Below are 15,366 nucleotides of genomic sequence, written 5' to 3'. Positions count from 1 at the left end.
GGAGCCTTTGAGGCTCACCTAGTCAAGCATTTCCCAAAGTATATAGCTCAAACACTAATTATTAAGATGGTTAATAGATTTTAGATTTTTAAGATGGTTAATAAATTTTGGAGGATAAAAAAGTTATCATCTAATCAAGAAAATTTAGAGAACACTGAATTAAAAAAAAAAAGTAAGATTCTTTTCTGGGGCTGGGATTGTCGCTCAGCGGTAGAGCACTCGCGTAGCACAGACCCAGGTTCAATCCTCAGCATCATATACAAATAAAGGCATTGTGTTGTGTCCATCTGCACCTAAAAAATAAATGTTAAAAAAAAAAAAGATTCTTTTCTGCATACTTTCTCAGAACCTAATGTCCAAGAAGGTAACTTGTTTCCTATTTAGATGTGTGCAAGTTATCTAAGTTTGCTGAGCCTCAGAAGAAATATATTTCTATATTTCTGCAATATAGAAATAATAATGCCCACTCTGAAGGGCTACTGTGCCTGTAAATGAGATAATGAGCTCAAAAGCCTTTAGCATGGTACTGAAATAGGAAATTTCAACAAATGTTAGTTCCCCTCTACTTCTTTTATGCCTTCCATTTTTCTTCTAATTTTCCTCTAAGTTTAGCAAATTACTCCAATTAACAACTGTCTGTGAAACTGTTTAAAATTTATTTTAACAGATGCTTTGGATGGCATCCGGGTAATTATGTGTGCAATGAAGGCTCCCACGCAGCTCCCCTGGCAGAATAGTGGGACCCCAGGCCCAGTGTGGCAGATCACAGTAGGCACAGGGAAGGTGGTGCCCACTGCACAGAGAGTGGGAGAATCACTCTCCAGGCTCCAGTGGCAGCTTCACCTCCTCCTCAGTCACCAAGGAACAGATGGAGTTTGGGGCTAAAACATGCAGGACTCGGCTGACTCAGAGGAGGAAGCTCTGGATCAGGAGACAGAGGCTTCTCAACTGGCTGTGTCCCCTCTTGGTGCTGGACTCCATCTGAGATCCCAGGCTTTGGGGTAGATGAGTTCCATGCTCCCTTCCTGAATCCATGTTGATTCCCATTTTAATGGTTACCAGGTGTGACAGAATCACCAATCCAAGTGGCACAGCCTCCACACACACAAGATATTTTATTGAGACTGGAACAATTTACAATGAAGCATTCTGTATATCACACTGAGAAAACTCAAGTTTTACAAATTTCACGTTCACAATTACAAGTCACTTTTTGCTCTGAGGACCACAGGAAACACACGGAAAGGGGCAGACAGGTGACAAAAGGAGACCCAGACTTAAGGGTTTTCTCATAACTCAGCAATATTTCTAGCCACCTTCAAAGACAAGGGGATGAAGCTGTCCCTATCCATAAGTCCAGAGCAAGGCACACTTTCTATATCCCTGCTGCCTCTTCTGGTTCTGGTTCATAGAATTTCTATTGGCAGCATTAAGAGGGAGTAAAAGCTGCTTCCTGACATCACAGACAAGAACAAACACAGGAGCCATTTAGCCTGAAAAAACTCACTTGGGGATCTGTTTGGACTTAGAAAATGCTCTCAGCCCCCATGAAAGTCATTTTTTAAATCCACTTTTCAGAAAAAGATGATTGTTAAAATTTTTTTTTTTCTATTTTTAAAATGTTCTAACATCCTCATAAATAGACCAGTGTAAGAAACTCTTGTGGTTCATTATATAGAAGCAGATGATGAAACCAAGTTCAGTTTCAATTAACTGCCTAGAGATATAAGTGAATCTCGGCCAAACCCTTCTCCCCTAACACTGTTTCCCATTCAACTCCATCTGCCCGCTTCCCTTTCAGGATTTCTCCAGGGCTGGGAGAAAACCTAAACCCAGCATGACAGCAGCAATTGTTCAGGGCTAGAGAATTAAGCTCAATTCTGCCTGACAAGTCTCTCTCTGAGTGACACTGAGAGTCAAGTCAGGACCAGATGGAAGAACAAAAACATTCAGTCTCTGGAATGAGATTTTTCTGGCAAGTGGGCCCTTAAGGAAAAAGTTTCTTCAAGGATACCATAGGTTTTGGGAAGTGACATGTGAATCGCCAAGGTGATGATGACAGTGAGTCTTCTTTCAGAACCTGGTGTGAAAAAAAATCTCATTATTCAGACAACACAGAGAAATGGCCTGCCTAGACAGCTTGGGTTGATGAAGTGGCTCAGCACAGTTATTTCCAGCATATTGGAAAGGCTGTTCCCTCATTTCCTGTGAAAACAGAACAACATTTCACCCCCTTTTGATTCTGTGTGATTGTAAGAAAAAAGGAATTCTACCTCATGGCTGAGTCTTATCTCCTGGATCATCATGATGACCACCATCTGGGGAGAGGTACCTTAGCTCGTGCGGGGCCATCATTGGCTGCAAGATGGAACCAGTTCTGTATGCTTGGGGTCAGTCTTCATTTGGGGCTCCTCTCTCACCTCTTCTTTGATTTGTCTGGACTACTGTTGGAGAGAGGCTCATAAGTACTCTGCTGCACCCCTGTTCCTTGTTGATCATTACAGTCTAATGGAAAAGTATAGTTCCGAATTTTAAAACTGCACACATGCATACATAGACACGTCTACACACAAAGGGAAAAGTTGAAAATAAATTCACAGCGTTAGCAGAGGTGATCACAAATTGATGGGATGGAAAGATGTTTTTTTTTTCCTTTGTGCTTTTCTGAATTTTTCAAAGTGGAAATAATGATTTCTGTTTGTTTTAAGGAAACTAAATTGGTCCTTTCTTGTCATGTATAGAGCCAATCTACTGAAAAAATTGTGATTTATCTTGGTCCAATGACTTCAGAAGGCAAGGCATGAAAATCTATACCTGCTCTAGCTTGCTAACATCTCACTGGCCAGCGAATCTGTTTTCAGCAGAGCTCTGTGCATGTGGGTCAGCTGCACCCAAAGGATGACTTCAAGTTTCCTCTATGGATGCTCGGTAGTCAGAAGGGCTATAAGGTAGCTGCCCAACAGTTGGAGTCCATTGACTGATTCAGCCCCCATCTGAGCTGAGGTTGCCTTGGTTCTCTTGCTCAGAGATCCAGGGTGCTATACCTCATAGCATTTTCTAAATAGGAATTTATGAACAGATGCCTAATTGGTAATTGAATTTTAGTTTGCACTTCAAATGGGGCTAGAAGGCCAGGCAGTTTCCTAGGAACTCAAGAGTCCTACTGTTTCTGTAGGAACTAGTTCCCAGCACTGTGAAGATCATGCACAAGAGGATAGGCCATTTTCCAATCTCCGCTGGAGGCAGATCCTCCCCTGCCTTCTCCCCACCTCCTCTAACTCATTGCCACAATGGGTTCCACAGATGACAGGTCTGTCTTCCCAGACTGGAGTTGCGAGGAAGGCAAGAGGTTATTAGGTAGTGGAGCCCTCCGACCATTGCTCTTCTCTGTCCAAGCCACCCTGAAGGAGGCAACTGGGGAGGGTGGCCTGTCTTCCTGAGGCTTGGGGGGTCTTTGGCACATGCTCAGTAATGCCTTTAACTCTACCCTGAAGTTCTCATTCAGCCAGCAGTAGATGAAGGGGTTGTAGCAGGTGCTACTCATGGCAAACCAGTGGAAGGCGAAGTAGAGGGCATTGTTGGTGTGGATGACCTTACTGGACAGGAGGAGGACGTAGCAGTTGAGAGGAAACCAGCAGAGGGCAAAGAGGACCACCACCAGCATCAGCATCTTAATGGTTTTCTTCTTCTTGCGGCGCAGGGCCAGGTACTGCTCGGTGGTCACATCGCCAATCGTGTTACACAGCCACAGCTTCTTGGCCACACGAGCATAGGCCACGGAGATGATGAGGAGAGGGAGGATGTACAGCAGGATGAAGGTGGCCAGGTCCAGGTACTTCCAGAAGAGATCGGCTGGCTCAGGGAAGTCTGGCAGGCATAGGGAGCGCACAATGTCCTCACTGCAGGCAGGAGAGAGAGACAGAAGGTGACGGGGAGGAGAAAAGATGGAAAGCCTTCACCCCAAGAGGCGCCAGCCCCTCCCTCCCCTGGACTCTTGGCACATCTGTCTGTTATAGCTCTTTTGATGCTGTAACCTAAGTAACTGATCATGTTTCTCACTCCCCACAAGGTTGAGTTCCATAAAGGTAAGGAAGACACTGAATCTCTGAGTCCTCTTAGTCTTGCGTTGTTCCTAACCCACAAACAAGATCTAATAGATCTAATATTTGTTGAATGGTGAAACAGTAGTGTCCTTAAACTGAAAACTGATTTGTCCTTGAGGAAATCTTAGAATTTTCCATTGTACTAACTTCCCATTCCAAAGGGGAACTAAAATGACAGAAACAAATGATAGGTCTTGAGAATAAGCAGGAAAGCCTGAACTAAGGAACTCATGTAAGCAGTTTCTATTTCATATAGAATGTACTCTGATCCTCTTCATCTTTCTTAGTATGTCCATGTGCCTTGTTGTTCTTATATGTAGCAAAATAAAAACTCCCTTTGCTCTTGTAGGGAAAAAAAAAGTCTTCCATATGTGAAGGCAGATGGGGGGGGCTGAATGTGGGTGGATCTGAGTGTCTGATTTCCTTCAATATCCTGGAATTCATTAAGGGAGACTTTATCGATAATTTGAAAAATTGACCTTCAGGGCTTCTCTCTCTCTCTCTCTCTCTCTCTCTCTCTCTCTCTCTCTCTCTCATCTGCTTTTGTCACAGAAGTAAGCAAAATGTGTCTTTCAAGGACACAGTGCATAGCCACTGTAGCAGACACTGGGAGTGCATCGTCTTGGTCCCCAGGACCCCCCTTAACACAGCATCAGCCCCCAGCTGCTGTCCTTCCAGCAGGAAATGCTGGTACCTGTGGTCTTCTAGGTGTCTAGGATTACCCTAGGGCCACTGAAAATTCTTTCCACAGATTCACTAAGAGCCAGAAGTGAGGGCAGTTTCTGTTTTCTCTAGTAAGCCTGGAGCCAGTGGCTGACAGGAATGTGAAAGCCAAGCTCTCTGGCCTGCAGCAGGGGAAACCCTGCTGTTCCAGACTCTACTCCTGACTCTAAAGATTGCTCCAGAGTCCCCAGCTTCCCCTTAAGCTACACCCTGGCATGGGTTCTCCCTTCCCAGTCCTGCCTCCCTACCCCCTCACCCAGTATTCCTTGGAGCATGGGCCTAATAAACTTCTTGTATGTGTGCATACCTTTATCTCAGGACCTGTTGGAACTTCACGTACAACAACGTGTGAAAGGTTGAAAATCCCTCTATAATCATTCATTCATTTATTCACTCAGTAAATACAGATTGAAGGCTTGTTACAAAGAGTATGGTTGAGATCACTGAGATGCCAAATCAGAAACTGAGCCAGCTTGGGCTGCGGTTGTGGCGCCATGGCAGCGCGCTTGCCTAGCGTGTGTGAGGCCCTGGGTTCGATGCTCAGCAACACATATAAACACATAAAATAAAGGTCCATTGACAACTAAAAAAATATTTAAAAATAAAAGAAACTGAGCCAGCTCTTTCTAAATTTAAGAGTCTAGCAAGGAGATAGGTCTTAATGAACTACTTTAAACACTGAATGTTTGAAAGAATTTCCCATCTGGTAAAAACACATGATAAAGAAATCTAGGTGAGAGGTGGGGGGATGAGGAGAATCCTGCCTCAGACACATACCCACATATATGTTTTCTAAGTCCTGTGAGAATTTAAACCTTGCTCGTGTTTAAACTAGGTGCAGTTGATTCCCATCTCAGTCTATGTGAGCACATGCCCCCCTGGTGGCAAAACCTGGTAACTACTGCCTGGTCCTTGGAGAGAGATTGGAAAGACAATCAAGAAGAAGCTAAAGTGGTTGAGAAGGGAAAAAAAGACAAAAGCAGGATGTGGGGTGCAAAGAATAGGCATGGATCAGAAAACAACAGGATGGGAGAGAGGCCAGGATCATGGCTCAGTGGGGCAGGACTTGTAACTCTGATAGTTGTGGATCCAGAGGGGCCTCCAGTTTCCCTTTGCCAGGGCTTCCTGTTGATTTGAGACAAGGCAGGGATAGGCAATCTCCTCTGAAGCCTAGGCTGCTCCTACTTATTCATCTCACCTGTACTTGAAGGTAAACAATTTCTGACAGATAGCATGTGGGAGCGAGAAGAAGGTAGCCATAATCCAGATCACAGCGATGTAGATGATACCCTTTGTGATAGAGATTCGGGGCTTTAAAGGATGCATAATGACCTGAAAAACAAGCAAACAGCATCACTAGCTAAACAAGTTTAAAGCAAATGAGCTTCCAGATACTGCAGCTCGATTGTCACTAATATATGCCTTATTTATTAAGCAAACACCCTTTACATTCATTGTTGAGGCCCTGAGCTATACCAGGTATCCGGGGGTTGGGGGCAGGGACCATGCCCCACTCCATAGCCAACCTTCAGGAGTGTAAAAATGGTGCTGTCTGGATTCAGAGAGTCTTGGCAGTTCAAATGCTTCTTGCTGCAGACCTGGGGCCAAGGAGGGCTTGTGGAGGAGGTCTGCTTGCATAGCTCCAAAGCAAAGCTGGTAGAGGGACAAGCCCATGCTCAGTGCCTACGTCCTTGAGATCTGACTTAATCTTCCCAGGATTCTAGACACCTTAGGTTATGCAGGGCTCTGAAAAGGTCTGAAGCTGTTGTACCTCTCATGGAAAGCTGCATTGACACTTATTTGGGAGCTCACAACACTGTTTATGAAAGCTGCTAGCAAAATTGCAATGGGGCCCATCATCCACACGCCTACAATAAAGCCAGTGTTATAGGCTTCAGGGTGAAATGCACTTGAAATTGCTACTGTATGCCAATCAATTCTTGTAAAAGGCTTAAATAAAAGCTTGAAAATTTAAAAGTATCTTCATTTTAAGATGAGAATCGTTACTTCTTGGGAAAGGCACTGGGGATAGGTGAGTTCAGGGTCAGGGAGACAGAGATTATACAGAGTTACTGCTGTCTTAGGACACTATCCTGAAACACATGCAATGTTCTGGATGTTTCTCTGAATTTTTTTTCTTCCCAGTTTTTCTTAAGATCTTATGGGAGGTTGTGATGAGTTTTCGGAAGCTTCCCAGAACATCTCCATTCTGGACTTGGCCATCTCTGCCCCTCCTACTCCTGTGTTCAGGTTTGCCGAAGGCAGTGTCTCCAGACACTGCTCAGGGATTTCATTGGCATTGGGTCAAGACCCTATGTTTGAAAATATGGCAACATGGTTAACATAAGCAAGATTTAGCCCCTGTTCCTCAGCCCCATTCAACCCATGCACCAACTCTTAACTGTGTTAGACAGGAGTAATCAAGACCAAGCACAGGTAGCCCAGAGATCTTATTGAATAAAAGGAGATTAAGAAAAAAACAGAAAATATTTGTATGTAAATATTCACACTTTGCTGTAACATATTTATAGCATATATGAAGAGTTCATTCTTACAAAATAATAGCATTTCAAAAAAATTTCAAAGCTTGGTTAGTCCAATTCCTTATCAGATAGATGCCTGAGTCCCTTTGAAGACATTCTTATCAAGTTGTCATCCAGACTTTGCTTAGATATGGCTGGTAACATGGGATGCATTATCTCCCAGGCAGCTTTGTCCACCTTTAGACTTTTCATTAGAAAGTCATTCCTCACATTGGACTTCAGCTTTGAGCCTACATCTTTGAAGCTCCTTATCCTTGGGTGCTACTCAGAATAAATCCCATTTCTCTTTGTCCTCTTTGTCCTGGTGGCCCTAATGATACTTGTTTTCCAGGTTTCCTTGAGTATTCTCACAGCAGAGTGGTCTAGTGATCACAGAATAGCATGGAGCCTCATAGACCTTGGTCCTAGAGGCATTATTCATAGTCACATGATCTTGAAAAAGCTACCCATGCACTTTTCCAAGCCTTTGTTCCTTGATTCAGCATAGTCTAAACATACAACACAGGCTCACTGAGTTAGCATAGGCAAGGCACCTGGCATGAAGCCATCCCCTTCCAGGATGGACACCCTCAGGTTCTCTTTGGGTTCCTACTACTATATCCACCCAGCTTCTAATATCCTCACCCCAGGTGCTATCACCACCATGACACCTGCTCTTGCCATTGGATATCCTGGCTTGTTTTCCTCTTCAACAGTCTGGGCCAATGAACACCCATCTCTTACTGAAGAGCCTATCTCCAACCTGCAATTATTTGTTGCTCTCTTTTCATCTGTAATTTTCCAAGTTTCCCTTTCTACCCCTAAAATGAGCTCACTGATTTCTGAGACAGAAAATGCCACCACTGAGCCTTTATCAGAACAACAAACTTTTTTTGAAACAACTAGGACAAAGGGTTTAAGATCCCTAATCTACATGCTTATCAGTAAGAAAACATGCTCAATGAAATCTGGGCTAAAACCACTGTCTTGAGAGTATTTCCTGCAGATTCCAGGAAAGCAAAGCCTAAGAGGGAAGAACAGTGTTGGAGGTAGGTGCCCTCACCTGGTGGCGGTCCACAGCAATGGCCGTCAGTGTCAGTGCTGAGACATGCAGGGAGCAGTATTGGGCAAAGCGGCTGACATGACACATGCCCTTCCCGAACACCCACGTGCTGTTCACAAAGCGAACCTAGAGACAAGCAAACGGAAGTCAAGAGAAAGACAGCCCTTGATTCTGATACCCCCTTGACCCCTTGGTGGTCGCTAAGGAGCATACCCTTGGGAGGCCTCTCCCAGCTCCTCCTTTCTTTCCATATATAAGGCTAAATCGTGATTACATGTGATTTCCCCCAGCACAGCTCATTATCATTCATTCAGTTCAACAAACCCTGATCGTGATCCTATGTCATCAGGACAGGAGATCTTAGGAAAGACATGGGCTTTGGAGGTGGACTTCCTACCTCTAAGAGTTTATCACTGTCCAACCTGGCAATATATGTAACCTCTGTTAACCTCAGTTTTGTCATTTGCAAGGTATCACAATCTCTACCTTACAGGCTTAGTATGAAGTCTGTAAAGGATGAGAAGAAACTATCTTGCAGATTGTTGGAAAGCTATTAATAGAAAGAAGTGGTAGGTATTTCTATGTGTAATAATAGAATTCATTTTTTACCCAACTAAGTTCAGTCTAGTGATTACATAACACAGCGTTTGGACTGTACCAGAAATTTGGGCTAAGCTGATCTTGCGACTCCTCATCTGGGAAGGAGGACCATGACAAGCTTGGAGTGGTATGGATCAGAGAGAGCTATGGTGCCCTAGGAGAACCTAGTCCTCCTACCATGACAGCCAGGGCTGTTTGCTCAATTAATACATGAGCAGCTCCTGGGGAGTAATGCTGCTTGCCCAAGAGAGACCAAGCATGATTTTGATCAAGGAGCTTCCAATCTGGGCAGGGAGGAACCAAATAATCTAAGTACAGGGCAGAAAGAAGTCAATGCCCTATAGAGGCCCAGGCAAAAGGCAATTAGACCACCATGTAGGGGTGTGAGTGGACAGAAGAGAAACAGAGGTGATGGAGATAGAAACAGAGCAAGTCAGCCTCACAGAAAAGAGTACAGTGTAGAGATTTACAGCAGATTTTTTGGTCATCCTGGGAAAGACATTTGGACCCTCTAAGCCTCAATTTCCTCATCTGCAAAATGGAGCTGCCTCTTTTAGAAGGTTGTTATGGAAATCAAACAGGATAGGGGGAGGGAGCATGAGAGGAATAGACAAACTCTAGATAGGGCAGAGGGGTTGGAGGGTAAGGGAGGGGGCATGGGGTTATAAATGATGGTGGAATGTGATGACCAATATTATCCAAAGTACATGTATGAAGACACAAATGGTGTGAATATACTTTGTATACAACCAGAGATATGAAAAATTGTGTTCTATATATGTAATAAGAATTGTAATGCATTCTGCTGTCACATATAAATAATAATAATAATAATAATAATAATAATATTCATCATAAAAAAAATCAAACAGGATGGACAACACACATCAAGTAGGCGCAACAGTGCCTAGAACCCAGCAAGTGGGTGACCCTATGCACTGCCACTGTGACTACATCAGAGACATCCGAAATGAGGAAAGACTTGCAAGGGTGAAGATCAGACCAAAAGGCACTGATACTGGATCATATCATGGCTGGGAATGAGGAGTGGACAATTCTGGCCTGATCGTGAAACCAGGACACTTTCCTCTTTTCAGGGTAGACAGGGAGGAGCCATTTGAGGCTTTTGAGCAATCTAGCCACATTATAGAGCTAGCAATATTCACCCCTACACTCTCACCCCCACACTGAGTGAATGACCAAATCCAAACCTCTAATGGTTTCAAATGCATTCCCTTGTCCTTCATCCCTGAGGTCATGGCCCTGGTACAGCTTCCTCCCCACTCTTAGCTCTTATCTCTAGCAACTCAGCCTGCACACCGCTGTTCATAGCTTCCTTAATAAAAAATCAGATTGCTGTTACCAACCTGCTGAGCATGGCCCACAGTTCTCAGGCCACAGCCAGATGCCTCATGAGTATCCAGGCCTGTTCAAACTTGGCCCTGGCCTTGCTTTCTGGTCCACCTCTGCCTCTCCAGCCCCAGGCCATCCCTCCTCTCATCTCTGCTGCTCCAGCTACACTGAGCCACTCCATGTTCCTCAATACACTGTGAACTTTGATGTCTCCATGCCTTTGTCTCCCTGATCCCTCTGTCAGCATTGACTGTTCAGCGTGACCTGGAAACTCCTATTCATCTAGGTCCCTTTGAAATGTCATGTTCTTTGCAAAGTCTCCTTTGACTCTCTCATGGGACTCTGGTGGGTGGGAGTGAAAGACTCCCCCCTCTAAGTTCCACTGCATTTTGTGTATGTCTCTACAATGGGAACTGTGAATAACTGTTTACTAAGCTCTCAGTGGTCAGAGCTGGGCTTCTGATGACCCTAGTGAGTGAAGTAGAGACATGAGAGGGAGGATACTCTCAACAACCAGCCAAAGCAGGATGCCTTGCCCTGCTGAGTAGACTAAGGGGTTAGAAGACCCTGTCCCCATACTCCTCTCTCTCCCTGGTTACCATCACCTTATGACTTTAATAGGAATTTGGATTCAGCAGCTCTAAGGGTCAGGTTAAAGTCTGAGGTACTTTGGCTCATCCTGGATAGAGTGCAGGATTTTTAGCACCTTGACTTCCTGTCTTGCAGACTGTGCTCTGGGGCAGGGGCTCCCAGCTCTCAGCTGTAGCTGGCCTTAGGTCCCTGGCCTCCTTGTCCCCCCATGTGTCTATAGCAGATTCAACCTTATAGCCTGGCTCTGGGCAGTAGCACCAAGGCCAGGCCATGGAGCCTTCCAGTTCCCACTGTGGATGACCCAGCCCATCTCAGCACTGCCCACTGTCAGGTCAGAAACCAAGGGAGCAGGGGTAGATGGGTGGTGCAGTGGTAGAGCATTTGGCTGGCAGGCAGCAGGTCCTGGGTTCAAACCCCAACACCATAAAACAAACAAAAACCAAGGAGAGAAAGAGATGTTGCTTTCTTGTGAATCAAGACAACAGAAGCAGTGCTCTTTGTCCTTGAGTTAGTACCCAAATAACCCTGAATGGGCATCAATAAGTTCTATATAGACCAGAATGAGAATAGGGAAAGTCCATAGTTTGGAGCAGTGGAAGCAGAACATGGTCCTAGAGTGACCTCCATTCCTCTGGTGGTGTGGTGGACAGACATCTGGACTTGAAGTAAGGGATGTAATTCCTTATCCTGGATCTACATATTACTAGCCACACAGCCCTGAACAAGGGACCGAACCTCTCTCTGCCTTAGTTTCCTTATCTGCCAAATGTGAGTGATGTTCTCATAACAAACCAAGAGAAAGAGAATGTAAGAGTTCTCTGAGGATTTAAGATTTGGAGGGACATTCACATAGATGCATGGACTCTTCTTTTTGTTTTCTGTCATTTCTGGGTATCTGTGTGTGTGTTGAGAGAAAGAAAGGCAGAGGCAGGCATGAACAGATTCTGCTTTGACAGTAACTCAAATAAAAATAAAGTTATTCCATAAATTGAAAAAGATGTAACCCATGATATAGAATCAGGCAGATTGCACAGTCACAGCCTTCATGATTCCAAATTATCCATGAGAACTGCATTTTTAGGTCATAAAAGGACAGAGATTACACCACTAATGTTGAGTGGCCAGGGCTTGGGGAGGAGGCCATGAACCACCTGTGTGCTGGGGAGCCAGGCAAGCCAGGTGGGGCCCATGTTCACTTCACCCTCATCTCTTCCCCAACACAGATCTCATACATGGCCTCACTGTCAATCAACAGAAGGGAAATGAAATAAGCAATCTAGGAAAATGCACCTCAGGTTCCATTAACATTTAACAATTGTGTGATATTTTAGTTGCTGCATAAAACAGCACCCCATTGATATGGAGGGGTAGACCTTTAATAGGGAGAGAGGAGGTGATCTAATAGTCTCTGCTAATATTTTAAGGGCTTGGTTTACTGTTTAATAATCAAAAGGGTGCATGCATCCAATAAGATTAAACAGCAATGAGATTATCCAGCTGCAGACACTCCAACCATTGATCCAATGTCACCAGCTGCAGAAGCTCTGGTTTAGAAATTAATTGAGCAAAAGATGGGAGGGAGGGAATGAGGGAGAAAATGTGAGAGAAAGAGATGGAATGAGAGAGAAAATAGGAGAAAGGTAGGAGTGACAGAAAACTAAGACCATAAGAAGAGAAGAAGGTGATGAGGGATGCGATAGAAACAGACAAGTAGAGAGAGAAATGAGAAACAGACTTCAGAGAGAGACAGCGACTGGTGGAAAGACTAAGAAAAACAGAGGAGAGTTGAAGCGTGATAAACTAGGGATGAATGACAAGAGAGACTAAAAGATGAAGTCAGAAAGGCATAAGTACCAGAAATGAGGAGGTGGAAGAACCATAGGGGTGGAAAGATGGGGGTGGGGTGAAGAGGAGAGAAAGGGAGGGAGGCAATGACAGAAGGAGGGGAGAGAATTGAGAAATTAGACAGACAGATGAGAGGGAGACCAAGAAAGCCTGAGGCTGGGGAGCCAGCGGAGCCAGGGACCTTACCAAAGTGAAGGGGGTGTTGAGCAGCGTGATCATTATGTCTGCCACCGCCAGGTTGACGATGAAGAGGCTGGTGGCCGAGTGCATTCGCTGGTTCTTGAAGATGACATGACAAACCAGCACGTTGCCAAAGAGCGAGAAGATGATGATGAAGGAGTAAGCCACGATGAGCAGGGCTTTCACCGTGGGGTTCTGGGACTCGGCCCCGTAGCGCCTCCTGCCCACAAAGTTCTGCCAGTCGGAGAAGGTGTAGTTGTTCCAGGAGAAGAAGTGCGAGGTGTTGGGCACCGCCAGGGCCGCCTCCAGGCTCTGCTCCTCCGCCCGACCCTCGGGGCGCTCAGTGGCTTGCACCAAGTGGAGAAGGAGGATCAGCAAGAAGTGATGGACCATTTTCCCGGAGCCGCTGATTCCCTGGGAGCGCGCTGTCGGGACGTTTCTCCCGGACCCGGGGTGCTGGGAGCCGAGCGCGCCCGGGCTGTGGCGCCAGGGGGACCCGGACTGCCGGCGCCCCGCTCGCAGCCGGACTCAGCCAGCTACCAGCCCTTGGTCGACAAGCTCGGGGCTTGTTTCAGCACTTTTATATCTGCTCCCCCCAGGCTGCCAGCGAGCGCCTCGCCTATTGGGCAGCGCAGCGACTCTTGCGCCGACCGTGACGCGCTGGGGCTCTGACAAGCCTCGCTAGCTCCACGGTGCCTGGCGGCGTGGCTGCTGTCCCCACGCCCAATCCACTCCCACTCCAGCACGCAACTCCCGTGGCGCTGCAAAGTGCTTTCTCCAATGCACCTTGGCTCGATTTCTCCTAACCTCTAGTGAAGAGGACAGGTGGAAGCAGCCCTTGGGGGCGAGTGGGGATTATGTGGGATCACATTGCAAAACTTGGTCTGCCAGAGGGTCTCCTTCAGTGACGAGGATAAATTTCATTTGTTTCCATCTGTGCTGTAGTATTAGCACAGTTGCAATATTGAGATGGATCATTGAGTTCTGGTGGACTAAGGAACGAAGCAAACAATGAAACAGAGGCCTTAGAATTGCTCCAAACTCTCAGAGCATCTGGATTATAGGCGTGCTGGAGGGCTTTTTAAAGGCGTATTATTTATTTGACAGCTCTCAGGAACGCAATGGGGGGGGGGGACCTTTGTTTTTCAAAGAAACTCTTCAGAACAGTTTTCCTGATAGATCAAAGGAAACAAGAAGCTTAGCTATGTGCCCACTTACTGGATAAGAGTGAGTTTTCTGTCCTGAAAGTTGCAGAAACTGTATCTGATAGGAATATAATGATCCATGTTGCTTTTTAGTTCCCCACCTACTTCTCCATCTTGCTCACCTGTTTACACTTCCATTGTGCAGCCACCCATCCCCTGCTACTGACCTTTCTGACCTTATTCTTAAGACCAGGGGCTCTGAAATCAGGATCTAATCCCAGCTTTGTCACCTCCTCGCTGAGATATTAGGCAATTTATTTCACCTTTTTGGCCATGGTTAACAGCTTTCTTTTCCTTTATGTGAGGTTTTCAGAGAATCCTGTACAGATCTCTCACCACACTACATTCTGTTACAAGAGATACAAGATAGTTGACTACTTATAACTATGCCTTCAACTCCCCATTCTAATGGTAAACCTGGTGTAGACTTTCTAGTGTGTCATCTACCCCTGCTGAGCAGTGACCTTGAGTTGAGGCCTGAACAAAGTACTCAAACCCAGATAACTTCTGAGCTATCCTCTTGGCCCTGGGGAAAGCCTGCTCCTTTCTCCCAACCAAAGCCTGGAGAACAGGACCTTCCCACCAATGTCCTCTTTTCTCACTGAACCAGCGAGAAAGCTCCAGTTACCTGCCACTTTGGAACTTTTCCAGGAACATTAGACTTCAGCTTCATTACTCCCTCGAACTCCAGGGACACAGCCCAGACTCTCCTGTTGATAAACAATCAGAAAATAAGTCAATAAGTGTCACCCTAGTAAAATACAAGGTGCACTTATCCCGGTTGGAGTCAGGAAAGTCTTATCAAGTGACACCTCAACTGAATCCTGAAAGAACAGCGGGAGACAGGTCATGGAAAAGGAGTCCTCAGTAAAGGAGTCGTAGTGCATTTGCAGACATGGATGTCAGTTGTGTATTATGCAGGGATGTGAGGAGAGAGTGAGCTGGAGAGGTAGGCAGAGGGTCATTAGTCATGCTAAGAATTTGAAAGATTTCTGGGGATTCATGAAAAGACTATAGGTAGAGACTGATAGGATCAGGTTTGCCTTTCAGAAAGAACACTCCAGCATATGAGTGGAGAAGAGAGAGGCTGTGGCTTGAAACAGGTTTGAAGGCTGTTCAAGTAACCCAGGGGTAGAGGTCAGACCTAAGTCAAGCTGGGTGGGGGGAGGAGCAAATGTGAC

The 15,366-nt window shown here is 45.6% G+C and overlaps 1 protein-coding gene across 2 annotated transcripts; it reads right to left on the bottom strand.

Moving 5' to 3' along the window:
• Positions 1-3,274: 3,274 nt before the first annotated feature.
• Positions 3,275-13,373, bottom strand: Gpr83 (G protein-coupled receptor 83). 2 transcript variants are annotated; one of them, XM_076843868.2, is made up of 4 exons: positions 12,987-13,373; positions 8,412-8,537; positions 6,025-6,158; positions 3,275-3,899 (listed from the first exon to the last, which is right to left on the bottom strand). In XM_076843868.2, the coding sequence occupies exons 1-4, from the start codon at positions 13,371-13,373 to the stop codon at positions 3,275-3,277; spliced, it is 1,272 nt and encodes a 423-aa protein (XP_076699983.2). The 2 variants fall into 2 exon arrangements, with proteins under 2 accessions (XP_076699983.2, XP_076699986.2); XM_076843871.2 differs by lacking the exon at positions 8,412-8,537.
• Between the last annotated feature and the right edge of the window lie 1,993 nt (positions 13,374-15,366).

This window comes from Callospermophilus lateralis, chromosome 2 (assembly GCF_048772815.1).
Source record: "Callospermophilus lateralis isolate mCalLat2 chromosome 2, mCalLat2.hap1, whole genome shotgun sequence".
Lineage (NCBI taxonomy): Eukaryota > Metazoa > Chordata > Mammalia > Rodentia > Sciuridae > Callospermophilus > Callospermophilus lateralis.
Note: the sequence above shows the minus strand (reverse complement) of the source record. Positions and strands in the feature narration are given on the sequence as shown.

Bases quoted from the DNA above. Each gene is read 5' to 3' on its own strand.
- Gpr83 (XM_076843868.2), bottom strand. From the start codon at position 13,373: ATGGTCCATCACTTCTTGCTGATCCTCCTTCTCCACTTGGTGCAAGCC. The intron at 8,538-12,986 runs GTAAGGTCCCTG...GCTTGTCTCTAG, and splicing joins TCAACACCCCCTTCACTTTG to GTTCGCTTTGTGAACAGCAC. The intron at 3,900-6,024 runs GTGAGATGAATA...TCCTGCCTGCAG, and splicing joins TTGTTTACCTTCAAGTACAG to TGAGGACATTGTGCGCTCCC.